General features: G+C 51.5%; 1 protein-coding gene across 13 annotated transcripts in view; it reads right to left on the reverse strand.

Annotated features, from left to right (window-relative positions):
- Positions 1 to 20,722, reverse strand: part of LOC144754523 (cyclin-dependent kinase 11B-like) — a 431,279-nt gene that overhangs the window by 222,138 nt on the left and 188,419 nt on the right. For all 13 annotated transcript variants that reach the window (XM_078642437.1, XM_078642431.1, XM_078642429.1 and 10 more), the window contains one exon: positions 2,965 to 3,070. In XM_078642437.1, coding sequence (XP_078498563.1) covers positions 2,965 to 3,070 — 106 coding nt within the window. The remainder of the gene's footprint in view (positions 1 to 2,964; positions 3,071 to 20,722) is intronic.

The raw sequence follows: 20,722 nt of genomic DNA on the forward strand, positions 1-20,722 counted from the left end.
CCCGGTTAAAGTTAACTCAAGCCTCAGCTCCACAAAATGGATGCTGCCACCGAGACCACCCCCCTCCTAGTCCCACCCATAGGGCAGGACTTAGTCGCGTGCCAGCCCCCTTTCCCAGGATAAAGGTAGGAGCAGGCCCCCTTCCAAATTAGATCATCTTTGAATCCTGAACCGACTTTCCACGAAAGGAACTCAAGACTCTTCTCAAGATTTCTCCCTTGTGACTAAGGAGTAGTCACCCTGCAGCAGCAGGCACCATCCAAGCATCGCGGTCTGCTGTACGTCTCTCCTCCGGATCAACACTGCCCAGCTCGACGAGAACCGGCTTCCCTGGCACCTCTGACCTCTACCTGCATCTTCAGCCCAGCTGAGACCCGTGGGTGTGACGAGACCTCGAGAGACCGGCCATCTTCAAGACTGCACGACGCTTGCCCAGCACGACTCCCGAGTGACCCTCGACCGAGTGCTTTGGGGTAAGAGAAGCCCCGACCCTGAGCAGCTCCAGCACCGAAGTTCAGCCCCCTTGCATCCACGAGATCTGCGTGGGGCCCTTCTGCTCTTTGTTGCTCACCGCGTTGTCCAGGTCACTTGCCCGTTGGCTAGTGGCCCCCTGACGACGAACTTCGACGACAAACACCGCTGGTCTGGTTGCTCCAGACTGGCCCTTGCTCCCCTCCAACAGAGGAGCACCCCGGACCCTCCTGGTCCACTCCAGACGCCATTTTAAGTCCACCGCGTGGGCTTGCATTTGCCAACACTTGTTGCCCCAATCCTGGGTCCAGTGACGTCGACAGCAGATATCTTCGTGGGACAGCTCGCACCTCCATCCTGGTCGCCGACAACGCCTCCTGGTCCGAGAGACTGCAGAGCCCAGCAGCGCCCACTCACCTGGTCGAGGTGACTTCGTCCGGTGCCACTCTGGTGCCCACCTAAATCACTGGTTAGTGATTCAGAACTTGGTCCCCTCTGCTTACAGGTCTTCCTCTTCCCCGATCCAGGCTTGGATCCCCACGAACTTCTTCACTGGTCGCCTGCCAGCAACTTCTTCCTTCAGGCTCCTGGTTCATCAACGAAGAAATCCGACGACATTTGAACCCTATGCAGCCGCAGACCCTGGGCTAGGTAAACCGAGTACTCCGGTGCTCCAGCGTAGACCAACTCTCTACGTGTCTAGATCCACTTTCGTTTTTGACCTACCTAGTCGGGTTCGCCCGAGAACACTAACTTTGCTTTTACTAGCCTCCATAGACTTTTTCCCGCCTTACGCGTGAGAGTTCCCACTCTGCACACGACGTCCCTAGGCCTCCTGCTTGTAATCTAAAGGTTCAGTAGTCCAGTCCTAGCGATCCTAAAGCCTATGAGAATAGTTACTTACCTGCTAGTATTTCGCATTCCACTTGTATAGTATATGGTTTTTCGTGCCCCTCGGCCATTTGTGTAAATTGTGCGACTTTAAGTATTTCTTAAAGAGTTTTGTTGTGTGCTTAGCTCCCTGTCTCATAAAGAGCCAGGGTAGTCGTGTTATAAATAAATATACTTTATTTTTCATAACAACTTGTGTGGTGTCCTTTCACTTGGTGTTCAAGGGGTAAATGTGATGGTAAAACAGCTGGCTTAACACGCCCTCTAGAGTTTAGCCTAAAGACTGCACGTGTCCATGCTACTAGGATAGCTGGTCTATCAGGTTGACTTACAACCAGACATCAATAAGGGTTGTTTGGACTGATACATAGTGTTCACTAGAATAGTGAGCACTGCATATCAGGCCAACTTCTCACAATAATGACCTGTTTTGTAGTTTCGAAGCAAAACTGATTTCCATACTGCTCAGAATGTATTGAAGGCTCCAACTTTGACAACAGAGATGATTGAAGAACGAGAATCGCTGAAAGCTCTATGAAAGATACTATGCTGAAGAAAACCATATTTCTGTCATGGTTTCTTCCACTTAGGTACAATCACTGTGACAGAAAACAGCCTGTACAGGATTCCAAAACCTTTAGTCCAGATTAAGCGTTGCCCCTGAAACAATCTGGAATAAGTGGCCCACATATTCACATGAGACTACACTACCTAAAAACAAGGCAGTGCCTGACCACCAGAGCAACTGCCGCACATCTCCACAAATCAAGGCCAGCTAAGCATAGAGCCTGCTGCATGATTGTTTATGCAAAGGTAACTTGAACACGACTCACCAACTGCCCCTCTCACCTTTGGGCCTTCACAGGTTTGCCCTTCAAGTACAGACCCATAGAAGCCTAATACACAAATGCCACTGCTGACCATTGCAGAAATCACTGGAGCTTCAGGACAAAGAGTCAGTATAGTCAGACTTTCTGGTGTACATACTAATGATAAAAGAGTTAGATGGGTCAGTAGAGAGGTTATCATGGAAGGTTTTTTTCGGGCAGCAGAAGCTACCTTTTACAGCATCCAGCTACCAGAGCTCCAGAAGTGGCAGGCCAGTGTTCCACTGTTTTTCAGTCTTTCGCCAGGAGGAGCATTTTCAGTCTTAAAAATACACTTCTACAGTAGTCTTTGGAGTCAAATGCATCTTCACATATCGAATTTGACTAGTGCATTTTTCAAGTAAGAGAAAGCTTCCAATTTCGAAAATGTTTCTTAAAATGCTTCTGGGGATCCCACACAAAAAAGAAGATATTTTACAGTTGATATATTTTTAAAGGAATTCCATTTTGTAAAAATAAACAAATACTTCATAAAAAATAGACGGTTTTTCAATGGTATAGTCTATCCTGCACGTACACATTAGTAAAGCTAGCTTGGGCACACACTTACAGCTATTGGGTCAGCAGGTCACAGAATACTTCCTGACATGCGTCCTACTGTTCTTATGCTAGGATTGGTCTAACAGCTTAGATCTCCTTACATGCACAATTCCAACTACCTGGGGGTGCAAAGGTGGCAGGATCAAGGTGTCACAAGATTTTTACAAGTACATACCTGGTAAGAAAGGCTGCTTCATCGTCTCCATCAAGCTCTTGAGGTCATGCTCAACATAATTCATAACAATGTAGATCTTGTCCATATTGCTACCAACTACAATTTCCTGAAAGATAAAAGAGGCATTTTGTGAGTGGCAAAGAAACTGTGTGGCATTTCATCTGCCTAGAGGTGTAGGAAGCTGGCTCTGTAGATACTATACCAAAGTGAGGTATAGTGTGCACAACGTCCAGTGGAACCCCAAAGATAGGGAGAGGTAAAGTTAGATAGCACCGTAGTCTCTATTTGTGGTAGTGTGGTCGAGCAGTAAGGCTTTATCAGAGGACAGTGTTAAGAATTTGTTGTACACACTCAATCAGCAAATGATTTCACACACTCAAAGACTGAACTTCAGACCAATTGTTTTTGTATAAAAATATTTGTTTTGTTATTTTATTTCCTAGAACCAGGCAAGCCTGGAACAGTTAAGTGATTAATACTTTGCAGCAAATAAACAGATTTTAACACAGTTTGGATTGCAATTGTAAACAGGTAAGTAAAATCATTTTTGTTAGTTAGTACAATTCTAAAGAATTTCTTTAGGTTTTCAAACGCCACACTTTGAAACTTATCCAAGAAAAACAGTCTATGTAATCCTATGAAGGAAAATAGTGTGATCGGTTTTAAGGCACAAGTTACTACTTTTGTAACGATATATCTGTAAGAGACATTAGTTAGTGATAGATTCCTCACCTTAGAATATCCCCAGGCGTCAGACTGGATCCGGAATGTTTTTGCGTAGCAGTACCCTTGCGCGTCGGTAGGCGTTGTCTGCGGCTCCGCGTCAGTCGTCGTCGTGGGCGCCGTGATGACGTCGTCGGAGTACTTTTAGACGCCGGCTCCGCGTGCTGACGTCAGTTCTTAGACACAGCTTTTCCACGACAGAAGCGCCGAGATATGTTAAAAACCAACACTGGTGCCATTGAAACTAGGGCCCTGAAAGGGGATAACCCTAACCCTAGATATCGGTTCGCAGAACGGGGAGGATGGGTAGGTCGGTAAGGAATCTATCACTAACTAATGTCTCTTACAGATATATCGTTACACAAGTAGTAAGTTGTGCATCTGAAAGAGACGCGTTAGTGATAGATTCCTTACCTTAGAATAGATACCCAAGCAATACCAACCCCGGTTGGGGTCCTGGAGGACAGAACGGCCAAAGAAGCCATCCCTCCGGACTTGGCTGTCCAGGCAGTAGTGTCTTGCAAACGTGTGCAGCGATGCCCACGTAGCTGCCTGACACATGTCTTGTAAGGGTACTCCCCGACCCAGGGCAGTTGTAATCGCCGTGGCTTGGGTGGGATGAGCCCACAATCCAACAGGGGGCTCCTTTTTAGCCAAGGAGTAACATGCCTGGATACACAAGATGATCCACCGGGAGATGGTCCTCTTGTGCACCGCTTTCCCCTTCTTAGCGCCCACGTAACCAACAAAGAGTTGGTCATCCACCCGGAACTGGCGTGTGCGATCCAAATAAAACGAGAGTGCACGTTTTGGGTCCAGACGGTGGAGCCGCTCTTCCTCTTTAGAGGGATGCGGTGGCGGAAAGAAGGTTGGCAAGGTGATAGACTGCCCGATGTGGAAGACTGTGACAACCTTGGGCAGGAAAGATGGCTTAGTACGCAACACAACTTTGTCCGGATGGACAGAAAGGAAAGGTGGAGTACAAGAAAGGGCCTGGAGCTCATTCACTCTCCTGGCAGAGGTGATGGCAACCAGGAAAGCAGTCTTCAGAGTAAGAAGGCGGAGAGGACAGTTGTGAAGTGGCTCAAAGGGAGCGCACATCAGAAATGTAAGAACACGGTTCAAGCCCCATTGAGGCATCACAAACGGAACAGGAGGGAACGTGTGTGATGCCTTTTAGAAATCTATTTACAATAGGGGACTTGAACAAAGAAGGTTGATCAGGCAGCCTCAGAAAGGCTGAAAGGGCAGAAAGGTAGCCCTTGATAGTGCCCAGAGCAGAGCCCTGCTGCGCAAGAGAAAGAAGGAAGAGAAGAACCTCAGAGAGAGGGGCAGCAAGAGGATCCACAGCCTTTGCTGTGCACCATGCCACAAATCTGTTCCACCTGCAGGCGTATACCGACTTTGTGGAGGGACGCCTGGCTGCCAGAATGATATTACAGACTTCAGGAGGCAAGTCAAATGGCCTCAACTGTCGCCGCTCAATCTCCAAGCATGGAGGTGGAGACTGGACAGGTTCGGGTGGAGGACCGTCCCCTGCTGCTGCGACAGAAGGTCCTCTCGAAGAGGCAGACGAACCGGGGGATCGACTGACATACTGAGTAGCTCTGGATACCAGTACCTTCGTGCCCATTCTGGAGCCACAAGGATGACTTGGGCCTGGTCGTGCCTGATCTTCTTCAGCACTCTGGGCAGAAGTGGTATAGGCGGAAAGGCGTACAATAGACCGCAACTCCACTCGCGACGAAAAGCGTCTAGGAGCGAGTGTCGCCTTGGAAATTCCAACGCGCAGAACTGATGACAAGGCTCTCCCCATTGCTGAAAGAGGCCTTGCACCACGTCAGAGTTCAGACGCCATTCGTGATCCATCATGCACCGACGGCTGAGCTCGTCCGCCCTGGCGTTCAGAGTACCTGCCAGGTGTTGAGCCACCAGGGTCACGCCCTGGCGTTCCAGCCATTGCCAGAGGCGCAGAGCCTCCTGGCAAAGGGTCCACGCCCTGTTTGTTGCAGTATGACATGGCAGTGGTGTTGTCCGTGAACACCTGCACTACACTCCCCCGGACAGGGGGGAGGAATGCCTTCAGTGCTAGACAAATCGCCCGTAACTCCAACAGGTTGATGTGGAGCCGGGCCTCCACCGGAGACCAGAGGCCTCTGATCTCTGCCTCTCCCACGTGGCCTCCCCAGCCCTGGAGGGACGCGTCCGTCACAACTACGTGCTCCGGTTGGGAAGGGAGAGGGATCTGCCGCTGACCCAATCGCGGTCCGTGAGCCACCACTGCAGCTGTCTCGCAGTGCCCTCCGAGATCAGGACGTGGTCGGACAGGTTGCCCTGATGCTGGGCCCACTGAAACTTCAGGTCCCACTGCAGAGCCCGCATACGCCACCTGGCGTGATGCACCAGTAGGATGTAGGAGGCCATCAGCCCCAGAAGCCGCAGCGTCAACCTGATCGAGACCCAGGATAACGGCTGAAAGATGGGAATCAGAGCCTGAATATCCCGGACCCGCTGTTCGGGAAGATAAACCCGAAACCGCGCCGAGTCGAGAACCGCTCAGATGAAGAGGAGCTTCTGAGAGGGGAACAGGTGTGACTTTGGCACATTGATGGAGAACCCCAGCTTGTGCAGGAGATCTGCCGTAGTCTGGAGGTGGCTGACGACTGTCTGGGGCGAGCCCGCCTTCAACAACCAGTCGTCGAGGTAGGGGAAGACTGAAACCTCTAACCTGCGCAGATGAGCTGCGACCACCGCCATCACCTTTGTGAACACCTGTGGGGTGCTGGTAAGGCCGAAGGGGAGCACGGTATACTGAAAGTGCTCATGGCCAACCGTGAACCGCAGGTAGCGCCGGTGGGCCGGCAGGACGGGGATGTGGAAATAAGCGTCCTGCAAGTCCAAGGCTACCATCCAGTCTCCTGGGTCCAGGGCAGCTAAGAGCTGAGCCAGTGTCAGCATTTTGAACTTCTCCTTCCGGAGGAAGCCGTTGATGTTCCGTAGGTCCAAGATAGGGCGTAGGTCCCCTTTGCCCTTCTTGGGTACCAGAAAGTAGTGGGAGTAGCAACCACACCCTACTTCTGGCCCAGGAACGCGCTCGATGGCCCCCTTGGCCAAGAGGGCCGTAACTTCCTCCTGCAGAAGTCGCAAATGATCCCCCGATACACGGTGGTTCAGCGGTGGCATAGCTGGAGGAGTCGCCTCGAAGGGGAGGGAGTAGCCCCTTCGGACGATATGCAGCACCCACCTGTCCGACGTGACAGTGCCCCAGTGGAGGAAGTGATGGCGAGCCCTGCCTCCCACTGGCGTCACATGGGCCTGAAAGCACGGACTAGGAGGGTTTTGAGGCGGATGCTGCGGGGGAAGGTATGGACTGACCTCGCCGTTGTCACCGACCGCCGCCACGGCGGTTTCCACGGCCGCCACCGCGTTGGGTATTACCCTGCGGAGCATGGCTGGCAGCACGTGTGGGTACACCCCTTCCGTGGCCACGAAAGGAATGAAAGGCAGCCGATTGCTGGCGCGGGGCCGAGAGGCCCAAGGACTTGGCCGTAGCCCTGGAGTCCTTAAAGCGCTCAAGCGCATGGTCTGCCTTGTCAAGGCCAAAAAGGCGATGGCCATCAAACGGCATGTCCATCAGTGTGTTTTGGACATCGGCCGAAAAGTTGGCGGACCTCAACCAGGCATGGCGTCTGACCGCCACCGTTGTTGCCATCGCTCTACCTAGTGAGTCGATGGTATCCAGCCCACACCGGATAGAATATCTGGCTGCATCCAGGCCCTCCACAAGGGCTTGGCCGAGGTGGGCCCGTACCTCCAACGGACACTCTGGCAGCACTTCCGCAACCGTATCCCACAGAGAGTGGGTGTAGCGGCCCAAGAGGCACGCGGTGTTGGAAGACCGCAGTCCCAGACTAAGGGAGAAGATCTTTTTACCGTACTGCTCGTACCTCTTGGATTCCCTGTCCGGCAGAGCAGACGGGAATGCGGTCTGGGAATTGGAGGCCTGGATGACCAGGATCTCGGGGGTGGGGTGGGTGGACAGGAAACATGGGTCGCCCGGGGCCGGGCGGTGGCGTCTGGCCACGTTCCCATCTACGGGCGAACCCGTAGCGGGCCTGGACCAAGTGCCCAAAAAAACATCGGTTAAGGCCTCGTTAAACTGCAGCAGAGGCTCGGCTGAGCATGACTGCGGCTTAAGGACCTCAGTAAGGAGGTTAGTACTCACAGCCGCGACGGGGAGCTCAAGGCCCAAGGTCGCCCTCATCAACACCACACTATAGGTTGCCCCCTCCTCCGTAGCCACGGTAGGAGGTGAGACAAAGCCAGTGTCAGGCGAAGTGTCTATAACAAGTTCACCTGCCCAGTCATCCTGAGACTGGCATTCACGTACCAGAGGGTCCTCAGACCCCTCCCAATCCTCCTCATCACCCATCTCCTGGTACTCAGGGTTAGCAAAGGATGGGGCCGGTTCATGGAAAGTGAACTCTCCGAACGGCGTCTGGAGCGGCGCCCAGCGGCGCCGCTCCGGCGCCGGAACCGGGTCGAGGGAGGCATCGGGGACGGCGCGGCCCGAGGACGGCGCCGGGGGTGACACCTGAGGGGCCGGCACCGGGGAGGTCGTTAAGTCCACCGGCGACGACCCGGATCCGGAACTGGATCCAGCAGGGCCTTGCGGCGTCGGGCCCGAAGGCGGCGGCGGCGGTGCCGAAGCACCCAGCAGCGTCGGAGCCGAAGCACCCGACGGCGTCGGGGCCGAAGCCCCTGACCCGCTAGGACCCCCAGACTGGTCCGCTGGGCCCGAAGGCGCCGCGGAGCCCGTCGGAGAGAGGGACCTCATGGCCATGAGGAACCACTCGATCTCCTCCGGCGCCGCGTTAGGCCCAGGGACCGGAGGGTATGAAGCCGGACGCGGCGCCTGAGACTCCGACGGAGGCGCCTGGGACTCCGACGGAGCCGCGTGGGCGGTGCCACCTGAACCCCCGGCCGCGTCGGGGGGAGTCGGAAGAGCGATGACGTCTCTTCGACTTCTTGTGCTTACCTGACGACTTCGACCCGGAGGAGTGATGTCGACTCCCGGAGCTCCGATGGCTCCTCTCCCGCGACCGGTCCCTTGACCTCCGTCCGGACCGGGACCTCTCTTGGCGCGGGGCCGACTGCTGGAATTCGAGCCGCTTACGGGACCGCTCCCGTCTAGCCTTCGAAGTCAGGGCCGGGCAGCGGAACAGGTCTTGTCGTCGTGGTCGACGCCGAGACAGTGGAGACACCAACGGTGAGGGTCGGTGACCGACATCAGCCGGTCGCAATCCTCACAGGGCTTAAAACCTGGCATCCCTACCGGCACCGTTCGGAGTCGAAGACTTCGAAAAAGGATGATCAAAAAAGTTTTAGTCAAAAAGTGACTAAGGTACCACTTTTTACGGATCTGCACTGCTGGCGCGGAAAAAAGAAGAACTGACGTCAGCACACAGAGGTGGCGTCTAAGTACTCCGATGACGTCATCACGGCACCCACGACGCCGACGACGGACGCGGAGCCGCAGACTACGCCTACCGACGCGCAAGGGTAATGCTACGCAAAAAAAATCCGGATCCAGTCTGACGCTTGGGGATATTCTAAGGTAAGGAATCTATCACTAACGTGTCTCTTTCAGATGTAAGTATTCGGTAGTGGGATTTGAGGTTCTGGGGGTAGACTCAGGGGTCCCCCAGGGTCAGGGATGCACTCTTGCTACACCCTCCACGGCACTAGTGCGCCCGGTGCAGAGTGCTGAGGCCCAATGTTAATAATGGGGGGTAGGGGGCCTCTGGTTGGTGGCTGCTGACAAACAGGCCGCTTGGTTGTGGGTGCAAAGCTCCTGTACTTTAGCTCAGGGCAAATGGGACAACAAAGAAGCACCAAAGGTGCACCCTCAGCGGCACTAGGGCAGACGGGTGCAGGGTGCTGTTTTGACATCGGGCAACCTGTTTGCAATGGGGAACCTCAGGTTGGCAAAGGCACTGCAGGCTCTGGAATGTAGGTCTTCTGGGTGCGACCACCACTTCGAGAGGCAAGTTGGGATGTTGGGGGTTGGTCAGGCACAGTCGGTTTGGCCACCCAAGGGAGTGGGGCATCGGGTGCAGGGGTGACTTTTAGAGTCGGATCTTCTTACCAGCTCTTCCAGTCTTCCTCTTGTTAGCTTTGGCAAGGCTGTTTGGTCCTACTTCTTTTCTTGTAGTTTCTTCTGGTCTGAGGAAGCAAGATTCAGGGGTGCCCCATAAAACCTAGATTTAGGGGTGTTACAGGTAGGTAAAAAGGTTGGGACCAATGGGTCCCTTCCATGGGGTGGGTACACCCCCTATTATGCCACCCTCCAGAGGGAGGGGGCATAAGCCTTTCCCTGGTTAGCAGGGTCCCCTCATTTGCAAGATGGCGGGGACAGAGTTGTGCTTTCCCTCGCCTCCCCTAACTGAGGAGTGGAGTTGGCAGAGGTGGGCACACCTCTCTTCCTCACTTATTTTTCCTGCCAGTTCTCCCACCCAAAGTGGGGGTCAGGACCAGAGGTGACCAGTTGCTGAAAGCATGTGGCCTGGGAAGGCTCACAAATGAGGCAAGCCTTTGAAGCTTCCCCTTCGTGGACCCTGCCCATCCTGGGAGAGGAGGCTTGGCACCTCATTCCAGGATGTGCATAGTTTTAGGCCCCCGAGAGCAGCAAGCTCTCGACCCAGGGGTTCAGAAACATGTGTCGTGGTGGCAGCAGAAAACAGCCACTCAGCCTGGACACTAGTGGTAGGTCATTTATCTGGAGGCTCTAGACCTTCACGCAATGCGGAGAACCTACTGCTTGAACCTCCCACTTTCAAGAAGGAAAGAACGATGGCCCAATCCTTCTCAGGCAACGCAGTGAGAATCTGGAACTCCTTACCGCCTCAGCTCCGGGCCACCGCCTCCTCCCAGGCCTTCAAAAGGGACCTCAAAGTTCTCCTCCTCCAGAGACACCTCCAAAAGTAATTCACGTCCTCTTTGTGACTTGAAGGAAGACCTCCCACTACTGAAAACTCTACTCTCCATGACCATGGAAGTGCTTTGCCAGTGTGTTCTTGTGGTTGGAAATCCTCCCATTTTTTTACGCAGTATTTTCCATGTACTTGTGTTTGGTACCCTTTTGTAACATGCACACACCACTTGGTCCTTGTTACACACGGTTTGCTACCTCTCACATGTTTTTGCCTTTGATACTTGCACAAGTGCCACCTTTGCCTACGTAACGCTTGTTCTTGTGCCTTTGTGTCTAGCTCATATTGCAGTATTATACCTCAAACTATACCTTGTTTTCTCTTATATCCTGCACACTTGTCACTTTTTCCTCTTGTGCACTCCTTACTACCTCATGTATTTTTTGGTTGCTCACAATTTTTACTACCTCATGTGTTTTATTTGCTCACAATTGTCACTTTTACCTTATGTAACGTAACGTCTACTTTTGTAATCTGTTCCTGTGTAATGTTCTCATCATGTACATTTGTGTTCCTATTGTGAAGCGCTCTGATGCCTTCGGGTAAAGTCCGCGCTATATAAAAATGCATAAATACATTTATTTGGGTGGTGTGGGAGGGGGAGGGGGGTGTCTCTAAGACGCCCTCTGTGTGCATTTTTCATTAAATCCCACACTGGCATCAGTGTGGGTTTAATGTGCTGAGAAGTCGGATACCAGTTTTCAGTGTAGCCATTATGGTGCTGTGGAGTTCGTAATGACAAACTTCCAGCACCATATACTCTTAATGGCAGCACTATGCTTACAATGTCTAAGAATGGACTTGGACACTGTAGGGGCACAGGGCTCATTCACTTGCACCCTCACCACTGGCATAGGGCACCCAGCTAGAGGGGTGACTGACCTATGCCAGGGCAGTGGGTTGTACGCATGGCACACAGGGATGTGTGCCATATCTACTCTTCACTTTGTTCTGCACCAAAACACACAGCCTGCAAAGGTACAGGTGTGAAGTGCAGGACCTCTAAGGGTGGCATAATAAGTGCTGCAGCCCTTAAAGGCCTTCCCTGGTCAAACTGCCCTGGATACCTGTGGTACAATTTACCAGGGCCTGTGGCCAGAGAAGCCAATTGGGTTTGGGTTTCAATGCAGTTTTAGGTAAATAACATACGCCCTGGGTACCTGTTTAGCAGAAGCCCAGGGCACACAGTCAAATCACATCACACTTGAGCAAAAAGTGGTGGCATTCATGGAGAAGAAAGAGGGCACTTTCTCACAATTAGTCAGTGCTTATGACTATAAAGGAGTATCCCCTGGAAGGGAATGGTTTAAGTGATATGCACAGTGCGAGCAGTGGCTAACATGGCAGTGTGCTGCAAAAGATAACATTTGCAGCTATGTTCTGCAATTCTGAAATATGTCGGCTGAGGAAAATAACATTGGTTAATCATGTATCCAGAAATGGACCCAGAAACTGTTTTTGTGAGGTAGGGTGAATGAAAGGCCTACTTTCATTCAGCATCAGTCCCATTCTATAGAAAACAAGCATTTGCAATGCGATAGGTCACGCATTAGAAAATTTTGCGCTATTGGTATTGTAAATGACAAATATTTTGTTTATGTGTTGGTTTTGAAAATAGCGAAATTAAAGTCATTTACAATGCCAATAGTTTTAACTTTTGAAAACGTGACACCTATAGCATTTGTAATGCAATATGTGTTGTATTTACATGACTTAGATGTATTAATATTACAAATAACAATGGCTTTTATTTTTTTGATAATTAATACTTAAATAAAAGTTATTATAATTTATAATCGCGATAGCTTAAACTTTTGTAAATAACTTTTGGGAAGATTATGTTCAGTGTATTTTATTGTGATGAAAATCCAAGAACAGCAGTGAAATATAAACATCTTTTTGTGACATTTGTAATAAAGCTTGAAACATTGAGAGAACATATTAGAACCAGTTGTTGTTGAATGGTTGCACAGAGTGATGCTGTGGCCTTCAGTGGTGCCGAGTGATGCTGTGGCCTTCAGTGGTGCCGAGTGATGCTGTGGCCTTCAGTGGTGCCGAGTGATGCCGCGGCCTTCAGTGGTGCCGAGTGATGCCGAGTGATGCCGCGGCCTTCAGTGGTGCCGAGTGATGCCGAGTGATGCCGCGGCCTTCAGTGGTGCCGAGTGATGCCGAGTGATGCCGCGGCCTTCAGTGGTGCCGAGTGATGCCGAGTGATGCCGCGGCCTTCAGTGGTGCCGAGTGATGCCGCGGCCTTCAGTGGTGCCGAGTGATGCCGAGTGATGCCGCGGCCTTCAGTGGTGCCGAGTGATGCCGCGGCCTTCAGTGGTGCCGAGTGATGCCGAGTGATGTCGCGGCCTTCAGTGGTGCCGAGTGATGCCGAGTGATGCCGCGGCCTTCAGTGGTGCCGAGTGATGCCGAGTGATGCCGCGGGCTTCAGTGATGCCGAGTGATGCCGCGGCCTTCAGTGATGCCGAGTGATGCCGCGGCCTTCAGTGATGCCGAGTGATGCCGCGGCGCGGAGTGATGCCGAGTGATGCAGTGATGCCGAGTGATGCAGTGATGCCGAGTGATGCAGTGATGCCGAGTGATGCAGTGATGCCGAGTGATGCAGTGATGCCGAGTGATGCAGTGATGCCGCGTGATGCAGTGATGCCGCGGCGCGGAGTGATGCCGAGTGATGCAGTGATGCCGAGTGATGCAGTGATGCCGAGTGATGCAGTGATGCCGAGTGATGCAGTGATGCCGAGTGATGCAGTGATGCCGAGTGATGCAGTGATGCCGCGTGATGCAGTGATGCCGCGTGATGCAGTGATGCCGCGTGATGCAGTGATGCCGCGGCGCGGAGTGATGCCGAGTGATGCAGTGATGCCGAGTGATGCAGTGATGCCGAGTGATGCAGTGATGCCGAGTGATGCAGTGATGCCGAGTGATGCAGTGATGCCGCGTGATGCAGTGATGCCGCGTGATGCAGTGATGCCGCGTGATGCAGTGATGCCGCGGCGCGGAGTGATGCCGCGGCGCGGAGTGATGCCGCGGAGTGATGCCGCGGCGCGGAGTGATGCCGCGGCGCGGAGTGATGCCGCGGCGCGGAGTGATGCCGCGGCGCGGAGTGATGCCGCGGCGCGGAGTGATGCCGCGGCGCGGAGTGATGCCGCGGCGCGGAGTGATGCCGCGGCGCGGAGTGATGCCGCGGCGCGGAGTGATGCCGCGGCGCGGAGTGATGCCGCGGCGCAGAGTGATGCCGCGGCGCAGAGTGATGCCGCGGCGCAGAGTGATGCCGCGGCGCAGAGTGATGCCGCGGCGCAGAGTGATGCCGCGGCGCAGAGTGATGCCGCGGCGCAGAGTGATGCCGCGGCGCAGAGTGATGCCGCGGCGCAGAGTGATGCCGCGGCGCAGAGTGATGCCGCGGCGCAGAGTGATGCCGCGGCGCAGAGTGATGCCGCGGCGCAGAGTGATGCCGCGGCGCAGAGTGATGCCGCGGCGCAGAGTGATGCCGCGGCGCAGAGTGATGCCGCGGCGCAGAGTGATGCCGCGGCGCAGAGTGATGCCGCGGCGCAGAGTGATGCCGCGGCGCAGAGTGATGCCGCGGCGCAGAGTGATGCCGCGGCGCAGAGTGATGCCGCGGCGCAGAGTGATGCCGCGGCGCAGAGTGATGCAGAGGCGCGGAGTGATGCAGAGGCGTTGAGTGATGCAGAGGCGTTGAGTGATGCAGAGGCGTTGAGTGATGCAGAGGCGTTGAGTGATGCAGAGGCGTTGAGTGATGCAGAGGCGTTGAGTGATGCAGAGGCGTTGAGTGATGCAGAGGCGTTGAGTGATGCAGAGGCGTTGAGTGATGCAGAGGCGTTGAGTGATGCAGAGGCGTTGAGTGATGCAGAGGCGTTGAGTGATGCAGAGGCGTTGAGTGATGCAGAGGCGTTGAGTGATGCAGAGGCGTTGAGTGATGCAGAGGCGTTGAGTGATGCAGAGGCGTTGAGTGATGCAGAGGCGTTGAGTGATGCAGAGGCGTTGAGTGGTGCTCTGGCGTTGTGTGAGAGTGCGAGAGTGCGAGAGTGCGAGAGAGAGTGCAAGAGAGAGTGCAAGAGAGAGTGCAAGAGAGAGAGTGCGAGAGAGAGTGCGAGAGAGAGTGCGAGAGAGAGTGCGAGAGAGAGTGCGAGAGAGAGTGCGAGAGAGAGTGCAAGAGAGAGTGCGAGAGAGAGTGCAAGGTAAGTAGGCCTCTAGTACTACAGAAAGAGCAGGTATTCTGTGGGTGCCTTTGTAGAAATGCGCTGATTCATGAGAGTTGTGTATTTTTTATATGTGCAGAGTAAGAGGTGTCCTCATGTAAGTGCTGGATGATGGTGAATAGTGTGAGTGAATACAGCATGAGTGGAGGGTGAAAAATGTGTTGATGTGAGTGTTAAGTGAGCTGCATGAATGCAGTGTGAGAGAACGGCCCATGTGAGTGTTGGGTGATACGAGTGCATGAAGAGTGGGAGGAGCCACGGCAAGGTAGTGTGAACGGTGTAAATGCAAGATGAGTGATATGCTTGTGTGTGGTGCAGGGTGAGCAGCAAGAGTGAAGGGTGATCAGTGAGAGTAACTGGTGAGTGGATGGTGAGAGGAGTTAGTGCAGAGTGAGTGGTGTGTTCCTATGAGTCTGGCACACTATTGTCCCTGTGTACAGGCAGGATGAACTGGGTGTCTGTATGAATGCAGACAGAGGTTTGTCTGCGTGAGTGCAGGGTGAGAGGGTGAAGTGCAGGGTAACTGGTGTGACTCCAGGGTGTGTGCTGTACTTGTTTATGTGATACGAGTATGAGTACAGGGGGAGTGTTGTGCCCATGTGAATGAAAATGTGCTTGAAGATGTGAGGGAAGGGCAAGCTGTATGAGTGACAGGAGTGCCTATGTGAGTGCACAGTGAGCGATGTGACAGAGGGAGAGTTGGGTGAGAGGAGTGACTGCAGGGTGAGGAATTGGACATATGAGTTTTGGTGCACATGAAAGTCCAGAGTGTGAGAAATGAATGCATGGTGAGAAATCTGCTTGCTTGATTGAGACTGCAAAGTGAACAGGAAGGTGAGTAAAGTGGCACATGAGTGCAGTGTCAGTGGTGTGTTTGTGTACTTGCAGGGTGAAAAGCGTGAGTGCATGGTGAGTGGTGTGAGTGAAGTGTGATCACTGTGAGTTCAAGGTGAGCGGTGTGCTGATGTGACTGCAGGGGAGGGAGAACGGCATGAGTTCATGGGAAGGGGCTTAAGTGCAGCGTGGTCGCTGTGAGTGCAGGGTGAGCAGTGTGTTTGTGTGAGCGCAGGGTAAGAGGAGGATGAAAGGTGTGAGTGTAGGGTAACAGCGTGAGTTCAGTATGATGGCTGTGAGTGTAGGTTGAGCGGTGAAAGTGACAAGTGAGTAGAGTGTCATGTGCATGCAGTGTGATCAATGTGCTCATGTGGGTGTAGCATAGGAGGAGGGTGAATTACTTGAGTGCATGATGAGCAGTGTGATCACTGTGAGTGCAGGGCGAGCATGAAAGTGAAGGGTGAGTGATGAGAATGAGGAGTGAGGTGTCTGACGGCAGGATGTATACCCAAACACTCGGAGTAACTTATACCTGTATTGATGTGTGAGTTGTACATGCACAGTATAGAGCCTGGCCACAGACTGAAGCCTTTTGGTTAAAAGTTATGCTAGTAAAATGATCTTTGAAGTGGTCAATGAATTAAATTCCAGTTACAAAGATGCTACATCTGTGGAAAAAAATGTTCAGTTTCAGGATGATGTTCTGGGGTTTTACCTTTCTGTTGGGAAAAAAATTAAGAACCAGGTGCTGGGAAGGGAGGGGGGGAATCACAGGATGAGATTGTTTTGTGAGTGCTTAGCCGTCACAAACACTCCTGCTACTGGGTACGTTGCTGGGGCACCAGTGTCTCAAAACCTCACCACACAGAGTGGGAGTGCTGATATTTCCATTGACTGCAGCATGCTGCTGACAGTTCTTCCTGTCTATGGTCCTTGCAGTAATCCTTTTCTGGATAACTTCTCATTTGTACAAGTACACCTACAGCACCCCTACTTGTCAGTCAACCAGCTCTTTCCTTCAAAGTAGGCTCAATGAAGTTGCTCTCCTAGCAGCAGAACTTTTCACATCTCTGTTCCCAGCACCTGGTGAAGTGGAGTTGTCAGTCAGAGACTCCATACCATGGAGCTCAATGAGTCTCTCGTTCTCGAGTTGTGAGGTACCTCGGATTCTGGTTCCAGAGAAAGCCTGGCACATTGGCTAGTGGTGTCTGTCCCGTACTTATAGCAAGTCGGCAGACAAACTCAGCTCTCTGACCTGTTTCAGACAGTCCTCGTCTTTGGTATATTCCTTACAGCCACAGCCTTTGCTTCAGTGCCAGCAGGAAGGCAGGGTTATGTTGTCCAGTCAGAGGAGACCCAAAACTAAGGCACAAAAGATGGAGAGGCTTCTCCATTCAATTTCCCTCATCTTTCTGTGGGGAACACTGTCAGGAAAGAAAGGAGCTAGAGGGGGCAAAGGGTTTCCCAATACTACAAAAGGACCCAAGTCTCCTTCATTCCAATCCTTAGAGTCTGGTCCACCACAAACAATATCAGTAATGCATAGGAGGAACCCCGCAATTCATAATGGTGTCTGGGCTCTCTCTAACCACTACCTCATGCACTTTGCCAGAACAGGAAATCAAAATGGATTCCTGAGTGACCACGGCCTCATGTAGCATTTACACTCCACACATATCCTACTCGACCCACTTAAGCTACACATCCATAAGTCACCCATGTCTAAGGTCCAGCATCCAAATACATTTTTGAGGATTACCTTCTGAGGGGGGGAACAGACATCTAAAAGGGGAACCCCCCTGGAATTCCATCACTTGATTTCCTCCTAAATCTCAGCACATCATCAGCAAAACACCATCAGATGCACATAACCATCTGGATGTTGTCATGCTGAGTGCCACACTGCTTTTATTGTTTAATGGCTTCAAGCATCCTCTAGCATACCTGTTGCACCATTAGCTGTCTGGATTCGCTTCAGAACACAATTCCTGAATTTAAATTGGAGATCACAGTATGAATCGTCCTAGTAGGTGCTCCTTGCTTACTGCTGAAACTCTACATTTACTATGGATCTTGTAATCACTCAGCAGAGTTTGGGATACCTCAAGATCAACTTCATGGACAATGTGTGTTGTAACGGTCATCACTACGAACAACACAACACAAAAAAGCTCTTCATTTTAGAGACACCAAAATGATGGGTCTTATTTTATTAATTGTTAGAAGGCTTAAAATACAGTCTCGATCACATTTGACTACAAACATAATGTGAACAGTGCTTGAACCACCAGTGGGTAGGAATGGGGAGCTCTGCCTTCTTGCCCTAAGGAAATTACTCAGCTTATATATCTTATGGAAGCAGCTTCAGGTGTGACCTCCAATCCCTGTGTTCTGTTCGGTTTGCCATCCTTTGTCTTTGTCAGGTGGGGGTGGGGACCTTCTGTCTTCTCTGTGCAACAGTCGAGGAGCCTGCATACTACTTCATAGGTAGACTGCTGACCTTGAACCCTTTCCCCGGCAATCCCCCTCTATACACTGCCTGCATTGATTAAGTAAAACCCTTCACTCTTATGCTGTGTGCCATAGAAATAGTCCCCTAGTCTCCCACCTGTTACAGGCACTCCTGCCGGCTCCAGACGATGTGGCCCCTGCACTGGAAAACTGCAAAGCTGAACAGGAGTTCTAGCATCAATTGCAAGATGGTCACCACTGTGGTAAACTACAAAACATGGTTTCCGGTTTAGATCTGCCCGGCTGCAGCGTCCCCTGCCTCCCCCCCCCCCCCCCAACTCAGATTCCAAACTTTGAGACCGATGAGTTATCCTACAGCATTTCAAATGATTGGGGTATTGCCAGAGGTTCATTAGTGAGGGCATGAACTCCAAGCTGTAAATCCCAGAGAGAATGCCCTTACCGCAGTTAAAGTGGATTGTGTATAAGGCACTGAACCCCAACATAAAATGTGCAGCAGTGTGCATGTGGAAGAGCAGGGGCTTCCACAGCTGAGAACTGCTTTTGAGGCTACGCAATGATGGTCATGTGATGCAAGTGCAACAAAAGCTTGTACATTTGTAAAACAGTTACATTTTGCATTCAAGCCTTAGAAATTAATGCCCCCGTAGGAAAATATTAATTCACGTTTAAAAGATTCCAATAAAGTAGTACGTCAAAGCACCTGGAAACCAACATTAAAGACTAAATGACAACAAAAAATAAAATTAAGTAACAATATATTATTAAAGTTCTCTTGCAGACTCTGTAAAGGAGAACACAACAAATGGCCGTTTTTTTGGGGGAAAGGTGGCATCCCTACTTGTGAGATGCCTTTTCACTGAATGCAATTTTCCACTGTGGTAGTAAAAACTAAATACAAAGTACAGGAATAGGCTGAGTGGAGACACAGGGGGTACGAACCAGTGAACAAAACAAAGCCTTCTTAACCAGTTCCAAGCGAGATGTAAATTGTCTTTAAAAGACTTGTGAAAAACTCTGGCGCTCTGGAGATAAGACTTCAGACACTGCCCTGCCCCAGCAAGTTAAATAGCCCGGGCTGAGACACACGATGAGGGGGGGTGGGGGTGGCTAAATCCCTTTTCACCTCATCAGGCGTGCAGCCTGATCACAGGTAACTGGGGGCAAGTCAAAGGTCAAGTACAGCCTGTACAGGGCCTTTGTACGCTTTCGCGCGCTAATGGCCTGGCGAATACAGAAAGGAGAGGGAAAAATCTTTGTCCCCTTGTCCCCTCCATTCTTGTCCCCCGTGTCCCCCCACTCCAAAATCTGGGGGAGATATATCCCCCTCGTCCCCCACACTTCCTACTCCCATGGGAACAGCTGGACAGAAATAAAAATTTATCAGCCCGTGTGTCAAAACGCTGCTAAATCTAAGTTGTCCGTGTCAAAGCAACAGGGGCTTACCCGAGCTGAAATCATGCCGGCTTGAACGGCCATTCCCAGTGTGAGCGTGGGTGAAAGATGGAAGTCGTGTAAGCTTTACAAGGGTGAAACCCGGAAAGAAAAAGGTGAAGTGAATGCTGGTAGCGGCGAACTGCAGTGGTGGAAAAAAATAAAGAACGGGCACCAAAAAATAATACTTGGTGAATTTTGCCTGACAAGTATCAATGAAATGTAAAATAAAACATGAGAAAATGTAAAATGAACGCTAAATAGGAAAACATAAACCACTTTCCAGAAGGTTATAAACAAACAGAATGTAACTTTTTCCAATGAGTCATATATGATATTTAAAAAAAAAAAACCTTCTAAATAAAGTTCGATTTACAAAAAGCAACTGAGTTGGTTGGCTTTCTGAGCAGCAAATTTGACACAAAAGAATGCATGTGCCACGAGCGCTGTGAGGGGGCTGGGCAAGCATGCCAGCATTCACGAGCAGATGGTCCTGTTTATGACCTGCGGAGCGCATGAAGTGGCTGGTGGAAAATGGACTCAAAGCGGCCGATCGCTTTGATGTTCTTGGCTTGTCTTGCTTGGTGGGGGAGCGGATTTCTGTGCACGCGCATTTCTCACATGAACTGCATGGAATCCGGGGAGGAATTCGCTTGTTCAAGAGTGTTGTTTAGCCTTGCAATAGTTCAGAGCTATAAATAGCTCGACCTAAAAATTGATGCTTCATAGACTGCTATTGGACCAAGGCATTTAGTGAACCTCGGGGAGCAGATTTCAGGTTGAAGTAGAGTGCTATGAACTAGTAATGCTGCCCAGCCAAGGAGAACCTCAGATACGGTCTATGGTTTATATGAATGGTGATGTGAAAATAGCAAACCTACAGAATGTGGGTCATAAGAAACTCAGTTCTACAGAAAGACTCTTCCTAAAGGGGTTCTCAAACAGACCAAGAATATGTCTCCATTCACCTATCTTTTTCACGACCAGGAAAAATCTTGAGTGGAGGGCACGATTTCCTTGGGTTTTTCTTTCTAAACTTTTTCCATCACTCCCCTTAAAAGAAGAAATATTCTAACTGTC

This window comes from Lissotriton helveticus, chromosome 5_1 (genome assembly GCF_964261635.1).
Source record: "Lissotriton helveticus chromosome 5_1, aLisHel1.1, whole genome shotgun sequence".
Classification (NCBI taxonomy): Eukaryota; Metazoa; Chordata; class Amphibia; order Caudata; family Salamandridae; genus Lissotriton; species Lissotriton helveticus.